Source organism: Halichoerus grypus, chromosome X (assembly GCF_964656455.1).
Source record: "Halichoerus grypus chromosome X, mHalGry1.hap1.1, whole genome shotgun sequence".
Taxonomy (NCBI): domain Eukaryota; kingdom Metazoa; phylum Chordata; class Mammalia; order Carnivora; family Phocidae; genus Halichoerus; species Halichoerus grypus.
Genome location: NC_135727.1, coordinates 58943553 through 58955552, shown reverse-complemented (window position 1 = coordinate 58955552; position 12000 = coordinate 58943553). Strand labels below are relative to the sequence as shown.

Sequence of the window (12000 nt, the reverse complement as noted above, 5' to 3'; positions counted from 1 at the left end):
TCTTGTTAGTAATTAGTGGTGTTTTTTTTTCAGCTTAAAGAAGCCCCTTTAATATTTTTTGTAAGGACAGTTTTTAATAGGGACAAACTCCTTTAGCTTCTGCTTATCTGGAAACTCTTTATCTCACCTTCAAATCTGAATGGTAACCTTTTTGGTGGAGTATTCTTGATTGGACTTTTTTTTTTCCTTTCAGCACTTTAAATATGTCATGCCACTCTTTTCTGGCTTGCAGTTTCTTCTGAGAAATCTGCTGATAGCTTTAGGGTTTTCCTAATATTTAACTATTTTTCTCTTGCTGCTTTTGATATTCTATCTTTAACTTTTGAAATTTAAATTATAATGTATATTGTTGTTTCTTTCTTTGGGTTCATCTTATTTGTAACTCTCTGGGCTACCTTGACTTGGATGTCTGTTAGGGAAATTTTCAATCATTATTTCTTCAAATAAGTTTTCTGCCCCTTTCTCTCTCTTCTCTTTATGGGGCCCTTATAATATAAATGTTATTTCACTTGATGTTGTCCTAGAGGTCCCATAAGTTATCTTTATTTTTTAAAATTATTTCTTTTTGCTACTCTGGATGAGTTCCACTGTTTTATCTTCCAGCTCACTGATTTGTTCTGCTTCATCCAGTCCACTGTTGAATCCCTCTATTGTATTTTTCCGTTTAGTATTATATTCTTCAGCACTGTGACTTTTGTACTTTCTTAAGTTTTCTATCCCTTTGTTGATGTTCTCACTCTATTCACCCATTCTTTTGAGTTTTGTGAGCATCTTTATGACCATTAATTTGAATTCTTTATCAGGTAGATTAATTATCTCTGTATCATTGTAATCCTTTAAGTGTTTTCTCCTTGTTCTTTCACTTGGAGCTGTTTTCTCTGTTTTTTTTTCATTTTGCTTTATTCTATGCATTTTGTGTGTGTGTGTAAGGCCAAGAGTGAAAGAGTATCTATGTTTAGGTGATGATTCTTCTTGTTCAATCTTGTCCTAACTCTTGTTTGCCTCTTGAACCTTTGGGATTGTCTAAACTGCCTAACTTATTCTTAATGTCCCCATTGTTGAGGATATGTCAAGACTTGTCAGTAATCCAAGTGGAGGAATCCCATTTAACATCTAGTTCCAAGCTGACTGGAAGCCAGACCTTCCAGCAACAGTTATATATATATGCAAATATATGCAGTCCTGTGGGGCTATGATTGTATTTTCTGCTGGCCTCCGGACTAGGAGAGATGTCCCATGGGTGATACTTGCAAATACTGGGGCTTTAGACAAGTGATAAGTTCATTTTGCGGGGAGACTTATTGAGCTGAAATGAGGCCAAGTGGGTGCACAAGGCTGGTGTCTTCCTGCTTATGTTCCCTGGGAGTGTCTCCTTAGCCTCTAGATGGGTGGCTAACCTGAAGCCTGTGTCTCATGCTGGAGCTCCAAGCTAATAGAGAGGTTGTGGTTTTGTCTGCTGTTTTACAGTGCCTTAGGTGTGGTGGCCTGTCAAGAATTGTTTCTCTAATTGTTACAGTTTCATGGAGCTCTGGAAGATTAACCATCATGACCATCAAGGCCAGGCAATCAAGGGGTATCCCCTGTGCTGATTATACATACCTGCTGGCTTTAACAAGGCAGCTGGAGAGTGTTGGGAGTGGGGTAAGCTAACCTGTTTCAGAAAGGCAGTGGGAAGGTGTCTTGACAGCATGCACCAATGCAGAAGGATAATGTTTTGCCTATGCATGTTTTGGCTTTAGGCTGTGAGCAAGAGAATGTCATGACCATGCATGTGCCAGCCAAACCAGAGGGCAAGGGAGTGTCACAACTCCTTGCATTTGCAGTCTTTAGCTAAGGAATGGGAGAAATCCATAAGTACTTTTGCTCACCCACTCCAGCCAGAAAGTGAGGAAGCACTGCAACTACTCATGGTCAGCAAGTGCCATGACTGCTCACCCCCACCGGTCCCAGCAAGGTGACAGGAATCTGCCACGTTTGAATTTACCTACCTGTGCTAGCAGCCTATGTGGAGAGAGCAACAATGTTGTCCACCAGTCTCTCTATCCCCAGGGAGCATCTCAACTGTTTCTCACCCTTCCAGCTGATGCCCCTAGCTCAGCAAATGAATTTCCCTCACATGTAGTCTAGGCACTTTTTAAATTGCTGTTTTGGGGCGCCTGGGTGGCTCAGTCGTTAAGCGTCTGCCTTCGGCTCAGGTCATGATCACAGGGTCCTGGGATCGAGCCCCGCATCGGGCTCCCTGCTCCGCGGGAAGCCTGCTTCTCCCTCTCCCACTCCCCCTGCTTGTGTTCCTTCTCTCGCTGTGTCTCTCTCTGTCAAATAAATAAATAAAATCTTTAAAAAAAATAAAATAAATTGCTGTTTTATTGCTGACTTTTAGGGTGAGCAAGACTGTCCATGTGCCCTCCAAGAGGGGAACCTCAGTTTCCTATAGCACTTTGGGACCTCTAGATGTCAGTTCCATTGGTTTTCCAAGCCAGACATCCTGGGAGTTCCTCTGTCTGGTGCAGATCCCAGGGGCTTGGATGACCAGTGTGGGGCGCCAACCCCTTCCCCCTCCAGGAGAAGTGCCTGTTTGGTGAGATACCTCCCTATTGTGTGTTGCTGCCCCAGGGGTAGGGTTTTGTGAGACCATGTATCTACATCTCAATGTGGTCCATTTATCCTTTGTTGTGGAGAGCAGTCCATCTGGTTTTCAGATCTTTTTCAGAGGGAAATGATCCATATGTAGATGTAGATTTGGTGTTCTGTGGGAGGAGATGTGTTCAGGAACTTCCCACAACACCATCTTGAAGCTCTTTTATGCTCATTATTCTTATATAAAATAACAGCATAGAATTCAACCTCAAGGCACTCACCAGCTTTGAGTCAGTATCTATGGTAGATAATAAAAATTTTACTATTATTTGTTTTGCACATACATTGGGAGTAGATTCTTATATCTAATGCAAAAGGCAAGGTTAAAAACAGTATAACTGAAAATCACTCTTCTATTTAAAGACATTTTAAATCTAGCCATACTCCTTGGAAAATAAGTAGAATCTAAACTGTAAAAGCATACATTTTTCAGGAAATTTATTTGTTTTTCAAAACGTATTTCAAACACCAGACACATGTTTCTTATACAAATATCTGACCGCACAAGAGTACGTTTTGACATATGTCAACTATAACCCAAGCATATGGAAAGGGTAGGCATTAAATTGAATTGTAGGGAGACATGGGAAGCAAATTTTATTGAGGAATTATGGTGCTTTGCACTTATTATCTACATGTATTTTTTCAAAACAACCCTCTGTTATATTATTTCAATTTAGTGTTAACTGAAGCACAGAGATACTAAAAAATTGACCATGTTAAATCGCAAGTTCCTTAGGAAAGCTGAATTTTTTCATGGCACATAGAAGAGTTATGGCACGTAACAGGTGTTCACTTTACCTTTGATGAATGAATATTTCAATAAGTAATAGGCACTAACCTGGGAATGACATTTCAAGTTAAAGAAATATATGCACATGATAATACTCACTAAGGTTAAAGGGAAAATATGCCTCGTTTGCTTCCTAAACTTTTTAGAAGTATAAAATACAACAAGGAACCATGAATCTAAAATTTCCACATTATACCAAAAGTAATGGTTAATTAGATATACTGAGGCAAATTTCATTTTTGTGATCAATAACCAGAAGGTCTATTAGACTTAAAAATATCTACATCGTGTTTTTCCTAAATCTCAAGAGTATATTTATATGGCAAACATCTTCTTTGGAGTTAACCTACCAAATATTACAGAATAGGTCTTAAAACACATCACATTTTCAAATTTTCTCTCTGCTGTGGTGATGCTGGCATTTTGGAAAATCACTAGAAACATAATGATAGTAAGAATTTCCCTATTATTTAGTACAAGGTTTAACTAGTCATAAGCAAGAAGAAAATATAACCCTTCTTCCTTTTCCTGTGTGTTAAGATTTTCTATGGGGATAGAGGGCTTTGCACATAACAATAATTGAGGGAAAGCCCCAACATCAATGGTTTTGGCCATTTTTTTTTTACAGCAATTATACCTAAAACCCTGTGGTATCAAAGGGAATCCAAACAAACAAAAAACAAAGAGAATCCTAACTAGGAACTTACGATTTCATGTCTTTCATTTTGGGAGAGTATGTTTAGGAATATTCTCTCACTGTCTCCTCTCTCTTGTAGTATGGGGTCTCCCTTACAGCAATCCATACAGCCTGAAAGCTTGCTGTCATGGCACATGGTGTTTATTAGTATCAGTGACAGATTGAATACAAATAAAAATGAAAAACTCAGTAGAAAAGTTGGAAGATAAATTTGATAATATCTTACTGAAAGTACAGCAAAAAGATAACCACATTGAAAATGGAAATCTCAGGGTTAACAGCTGTGCTCCAGGTAAAGAGTAACTAATTCAGATTGGAGCACATTAGAAGATTTCAGGAGGGGCGCCTGGGTGGCTCAGTCGTTAAGCGTCTGCCTTCGCCTCAGGTCATGATCCCAGGATTCTGGGATCTAGCCCCGCATCGGGCTCCCTCCTCTGCAGAAAGCCTGCTTCTCCCTCTCCCACTACCCCTGCTTGTGTTCCCTCTCTCGCTGTGTCTCTCTCTGTCAAATAAATAAATAAAATCTTTATAAAAAAAAAAAAAAGATTTCAGGAAAAATTTCTTCAAGATGATAAAACTGTTACACTACCAAATGTGTATGAATGTATTGAGAAGAGATATATGCACCTGCGAAGGGTCTGAGAATAAATTAGTAGCAAGTACTTAAGTAAGTACATTTTTGTATTTTGTAAGCAAAAATACAAGAAATAAAAACTAAGAAAATAATAAAATCAAAAAACAAAAAGAAAGTCATGTTATACAAAAATAGTATACAGAAATAATATATGTATATATATTATATATATAATCATATATTACATAATTCAAATGTGTAAAGCATTTACTTAGTTATAATAATGTTAACATTGAATAACAAACTAACCAGAATTATGAAATAATTATACTGAGAGAATAAAAAGAGAAAAAAGAGAGAATAAAAAGAGAAAAGGTAAAAGGATCACTGAAGAGATCTTGAAAAATATCAAAGAAAGACCCTCACATTTCATAGTGGAAAATCAAGCAACAACACCTAGCACTGAAAAATCAAGAAGTAGCCATATACTCAGATATGAGACATAATGCTAGATATTTCCCAATATCTGTCTTCTCCTTTTTTCAGAATAATAAAAAGTTTAGCTGGGCACATGGCTACCCAGAATATAACTACATTTGCAACTTCCCTTGCAGTTAGGTATGAGCTTGTAAGTACTCTTTAGCCAATGGGATGTAAGTGAATGTGTCTTGTGGCAGTTTCTGGGAATCCTCTTTAAAAGATAGCTGGTACACACCCCTTGCCTTTCTTTTCCCCCATCTCTGTCTTGCTTCCTAGACCATACATGTCATAATTTTGGACCTTGAGGACAAGGGCTACATCATAGGGATGGCAGAATGGAAGGTGGAAGGTACCAGAATCTTTGAGGAATTAATGGGGCAGAACTGCCATGCCAGCTTTAAATTACATACCCCTGGACTTGTCCATGAAATTAGGATATCTTGTCTAAGTCATTGTTATTTTGAGTCTTTCTGTTTCTCAGAGCCAACCCTAATTCTAATTAATACAGAACATTATTCATAGATGGAAATAAATATCAAAGGAATCATCTAAAACAGTGAAAAGTGGTTGATTCTAGCTATTGGGAAATAGTAGGAAGGGAGCAGTAAGGAATGTTGGTTTTATAGCAAGTTTTATAGAACTTGACTCCTTAAGCTGTGTATATATAACTTTAATTAAAAAAATAAAAATGATAATAATACAAAAACATGCTCTGATGTTCCTTATTCTTGGCATTTAGGCTTCTCATACCATTATCCTACTCCAATTCCTCTCCAGTCATTTGTATTCTTGTGTTATCCCTCTTGCTAGACTCCAAACTCCTTAAAAACAAGAAAAGTCTCTAATGCATCACATTTTGTTTATGCATTCACTTGATGGACATTTGGTTTTTTTTCCCACTTTTGGCTTTTATGAAGAATGCTGTTATGAACATTCATATATAAGGTTTTTTAAAGTTTTTTTTTTTAATTTCAGTTAGATAACATACAGTGTAATATTAGTTTCAGGTGTACAATTTAGTGATTCAACACTTATATACAACCTGGTGCTCATCACAAGTGCACTCCTTAATCCCCAGCACCTATTTAACCCATCGCCCCAATTACCTCCCTTGATACTATCAGTTTGTTTTCTATAGTTAAGAGTGTTTCGGGCACCTGGGTGGCTCAGTTGGTTAAGTGACTGCCTTCGGCTCAGGTCATGATCCTGGAGTCCTGGGATTGAGTCCCGCATCAGACTCCCTGCTCAGTGGGGAGTCTGCTTCTCCCTCTGACCCTACCCCCTCTCGTGCACTCTCTCTCACTCTCTCTCTCTCAAATAAATAAATAAAATCTTTAAAAAAAAAGAGTCTGTTTCTTGGTTTCTCTCTCTCTCTCTTCTTTATGCTCATTTGTTTCATCAAAATAGAAAGCTTCTGCACAGGGAAGGAAACAATCAACAAAACTAAAAGGCAACCTAGGGAATAGGAGAAGATATTGGCAAATGAATTACCTGATAAAGGGTTAGTATCCAAAATATACAAAGAATTTATCAAACTCAACACCCCCAAATGAATAATCCAATTAAAAATGGGCAGAAGACATGAATAGACACTTTTCAAAAGAAGACACTCAGATGGCCCACAGGCACATGAAAAGATGCTTACCATCACTGATCATCAGGGAAATACCAAAACTACAATGAGCTATATCACCTCACACCTGTCAAAATGGCTAAAATTAACAACACAAAAAACAACAGGTGTTGGCAAGGATGTGCAGAAAGGGGAACTGTCTTGCACTTAGTGGAATGCAAATTGGTACAGCCACTATGGAAAACAGTATGGAGGTTCCTCAAAAAGTTAAAAATAGAACTACCCTATGACCCAGCAGTTGCATTAGTATGTATTTACCTGAAGAATACAAAAATACTCGTTCAAAGGGATAGATGCAGGCCAATGTTCGTGGTAGCATTATCTACAATAGCCAAATTATGGAAACAGCCCAAGTGTCCATTGACTGATGAATGGAATATCAGTCATAGAAAAGAATGAAATCTTACCATTTGCAGTGATGTCAGTGGAGCTGGGGAGTATTATGCTAAGTGAAATAAGTCAGAGAATGAGAAATACCCCATATGATTTCACTCAGATATGGAATTTAAGAAACAAAACAAACAAGCATGTACAAGTTTTTGAATATACATACATTTCATTTCTTTGGGGTATATATATATATATATATATATCTTAGAGTGGAATTGCTGGGTCCTATGATAACTCTATGTTAAAAATCTTGAGGACTGTTTCCCAACATGGTTAAAACATTTTACATTTCCATCAGAAGTGTATAATGGTTCCAATTTATCCACATCCTGGTCAACACTTGTTATCATCTGTCTTTTTTATTATAGACATCATATTGGCTACTAAGTGATATCTCATTGTGGTTTTGATTTCCATAATTACAAATGATTGAACACTTTTGTGTATTTATTGACCATCTGTATATCTCCTTTGGATAAATGTGTATTCAAACTCTTTGCCCATTTTCATTTCATTATTTGCCTTTTTATTATTAAGATGTAAGAATTGTTTATATACTCTGAATACAAGTTCCTTATCAGATATGTGATTTGAACATATTTCCTCCCATTCTGTGGATTATCTTTTTCACTTTATTGATGTTCTTGTTTACAGGACCTCATGCAATTTTTTAAAGCTTTAATTTATGACAATCTTTAACAACAGCATGAAAATTATCAAAAATGTCTTACCCGAACTATTTCACAGTCAACATTTAATTCAGTTGCAACTGCTTCAATTTTCTCTCTACAGACAGAACCAAGGCTGGTCATTCCATTGTCCCAGTATCTCTTAAGGGTGGCTAAGTCTCGGTCACTGAACTGAGTGCGATCTTGTAGCTGTTAAAACAGATTTAAAATAATTAGAATAATCAAAGGAAAGTATATTATAGAAAGGACCATCTGGGTGATATTTGCTAAGTTACTTTCAACACATAACAGTAGCTAAATTAATTTCACAGTTGTTTTTTTTAATTAATTTATTTGAGAGAGAGAGTGGGGGGAGGGGTAAAGAGAGAGGGAGAGAGAATCTTAAGCAGGCTCCATGCTCAACACAGAGCCTGATGCTGGACTCAATCTCACAACCCTAAGATCCCAACCTGAGCCAAAACCAAGAACTGGAGGCTTAACTGACTGTGACACCCAGGCACCCCTGATTTCACAGTTCTTAATATGTGATCTCCCATTTTGAAATGGGCCTGTCCATGATATTTATTTCCATAAAATGAAAGCGTGCTAGAATAAAATGAGTAAAAAAATTTTAACTGTTAGAAATTAGGCAGTATTGATTTTAAACAGTTGTAATCACTTAAATAATACATTACCATTGTGGAAAATACAGATAAATTAAAAAAAAGAATTTAAATCACCCACAATTCTGGAAATAGCACTTGTTAACATTATAATGTGTACTTTTTCAAGTTTTTTTCTATGATACACATATTCACATTCACACTACATACATTTTTAAAATAACAGGATCACAACACTGTGTTGTTTTTAGATAAGTTAATCTAGATTTGCCATACATATGTCTTGTACTAATGTTATAATTAAAAGTGTAAATAAAAAATGTAAGAAGATAATATAGTCTTAAAAATCATATTTATGGCTTTAGAAAGTTTCATAATAATCCTATAATTTTTGTTTTTAGATTTTTTTAGTCCAATAAACTATGGTCATTATATATTGTTTTAATTCAATGAGTCCTGGAGGCACCCCTAGGAAGTAAATTAGAAGCATGATAGAATAATGACTTCCATTTGGAGTCAGAAAAGCAAGGTCAGGGGACTCATTCAACAGGGCACAAAATGTCCATGGCAGAGCTAGAAACAGAAATCTGATTTTTTCTAGTAGTTTCAGCCCTATGATGTCTCCAATTATCTCAAAGGATAGTGAAAAAAATCTGAAAATAAATTTTAATTAAAAATATATATCCTGGGGCACCTGGGTGGCTCAGTCGGTTAAGCATCTGCCTTCGGCTCAGGTCACGATCCCAGGGTCCTGGGATCAAGCCCCACCTCGGGCTCCCTGCTCGGCGGGAAGCCTGCTTCTCCCTCTCCCACTCCCACTCTCCCTGCTTGTGTTCCCTCTCTCACTGTCTCTCTCTCTCTGTCAAATAAATAAATAAAATCTTTATATATATATATTCTGAAAAGTCCTGTATGTGTATGCATGTTTTTGTGATGGGAGAACAAGAATGAGAGAGCAAGAGAGAAAGCCTGGGAGAGTGAGTTGAGGAGAAATGCTGCAAATCATAGAATGAGGTATGAGTTTCTGTTGCTGCCCTCTGCCTAAGAAGATATGGTCTGGTCTCATAGAGGCTACACTTCAAATACTTTGTAGACATATATTGATTTCTTTCTTTTTTTTAAAGGTTTTATTTATTTATTTGAGAGAGAGAGCAGAAGCAGGGAGAGGCAGAGGGAGAAGCAGACTCCCCGATGAGCAGGGAGCCCAATTTGGGGCTCAATCCCAGGACCCTGAGATCATGACCTGAGCCGAAAGAAGATGCTTAACCAACTGAGCCACCCAGGCACCCAACATAACCTGATTTTAATGTTCCTTTTAATTGAAACTTAAAGTGGAAACCTCTCCTAAATTGGATTTGAATAAAAATGGAAAATAATAAATACAATGTATAAAATATGACTTAAATAAAAGAGTTATCATAGCTAAAACTGATATAATACTGAACAAGAGCAAATCTGTTTTAAAGATACAACCTTGGGACGCCTGGGTGGCTCAGTCAGTTAAGCATCTGCCTTTGGCTCAGATCATGATCCCAGGGTACTGGGACTGAGTCCCACATTGGGCTCCTTGCTCAGTGGGGAGCCTGCTTCTCCCTTAGACTGCCACTCCTCCTGCTTGTGCTCGCTTTATCTCTCTCTGATGAATAAATAAATAAAATCTTTAAAAAAATTGTTTAAAGTTACAACCTTTTGAAAAAGAGTTTTAAACATCAGGAAGGAAAGCAATATATGAATTCATGGTTTACTACCAAAAGGGTGAATTTAGATTGTATAATTAATGTGTCTATTCATAAGAAATATAATACAGTTGTTCTGTGTGTAGGTTACTCAGTCAAGTTCTTTATGAGATAAATCTGTTCTTTCTCTACTTAAAAAGCCTGATGAGTAAATGTATTATAAGTACTAGTACTGAGGGGCGCCTGGGTGGCTCAGTTGTTAAGTGTCTGCCTTCGGCTCAGGTCATGATCCCAGGGTCCTGGATGACTCCCATATCGGGCTCCCTGCTCAGCAGGACGCCTGCTTCTCCCTCTCCCCTGCCCCCTGCTTGTGTTCCCCCTCTCGCTGTGTCTCTCACTGTCAAATAAATAAATAAATAAATCTTTAAAAAAATAAGTACTAGTACTGAATTACATGTTCCTAATAAATGAATCAAAATATGCCATCCAAGTTTTTTTTTTTTTTATCAAGTGGACTAAGGCTCACGTTATTTTATTTATTTAAAGATTTTATTTATTTATTTGAGAGAGAGAGTGAGAGTATGAGAGTGGGGTGAGGAGCAGAGGGAGAAGCAGACTCCCCGCTGAGCAGGGAGCCCAATGTGGAACTTGATCCAGGAACTCCGGGATCATGATCTGAGCCAAAGGCAGATGCTTAACCAACTGAGCCACCCAGGTGCCCTCAAGTTATTTACATAAAAATCTCATTAGATTCTCATTCTATATTGATTGTACAATAGTTTTGTAGCTAAAATTCTCAAAATAAAACAGAAAGCAAAATAAATGGTCATCAGGTTCTATGTTGATTCCAGTAATTCACCATAACAGCCAGCAAAAGTATTCTCATATATTTCCATTGCAACAAATTCTCCAGTGCAAGCCAGCCTATATTATTGTCAGAATGGAAGGAATAATGAACAGAACATTGAACACACTCAGTCATTTAATTTGTAATTCATTTAGAGGACACCCAAAGCTGATTCATCCCTTAAACTGAACTAAATAAAACCTGACTTGATTTGTTAGAAATGTGCTGGGGTCTCAACATTAGCAATGTTGAAAGAACCTTTTATGACCGTGCCTATTAAGTAGAAGCTTATGGGGGAAGAGCAGTTGTTTTTAAAGTTCTTAAGAGCATATTTTAACCAAGAAAATAAATAAGGTAACAAAAATAATTTAGCATTAAAACTGTAAATATTGATTCAGAGAAGGATAAAAAGGTGGACACAAAGGATAAGGTACATTCTGCCCTCAAGTTAAAATCAGTTTTGGTTTTCAATTGGGCTCTAAGGCCACTTTCACTTTACAAAGAAACCTACAACCTAAACCACTGGCTCAGTGAGAGACATATTAAGCAATTCTCTTGTTGATTTTGTGAAAAGAGTAACATTCCAGTTATATTCCTTGACAATTTTGGTGAAAGCTCAGGCTTGGCCCTAGTGACCATATAATTGTGTTGATTTTACATGGATTATATTGTAACACAATAAACAGAAACCTTCTGGCCTCTATACCAGCTTCGATAACATTTCTAGTCTAGTTTAGACTAGGAATTTAGTTATTGGCTTTTCTTTCAAAAATAGAATTAGATGACAAAACTGTGATGTTGAGGAGCACAGTTTCCTGTTTTAAGTATGTATTATGGTTAAATGTAGAACTAAATTATGTATTTGTACTCAGAAGCAACCCTTTTGAAATGACAAACATTAAAAATTTCTAATCCAAGTGACACTTCCCTCAGCTTACTCCAGTGTTCCATATGCTGTGCACTATTTGGTCCTATTTCAATC

The 12000-nt window shown here is 37.0% G+C and overlaps 1 protein-coding gene across 1 annotated transcript in view; it reads right to left on the bottom strand.

Moving 5' to 3' along the window:
- Nucleotides 1-12000, bottom strand: part of HDX (highly divergent homeobox) — a 246974-nt gene that overhangs the window by 86787 nt on the left and 148187 nt on the right. Inside the window, exon 5 of the mRNA XM_078064085.1 lies at nt 7936-8082. Within this exon, the coding sequence (XP_077920211.1) occupies nt 7936-8082 (147 nt within the window). The remainder of the gene's footprint in view (nt 1-7935; nt 8083-12000) is intronic.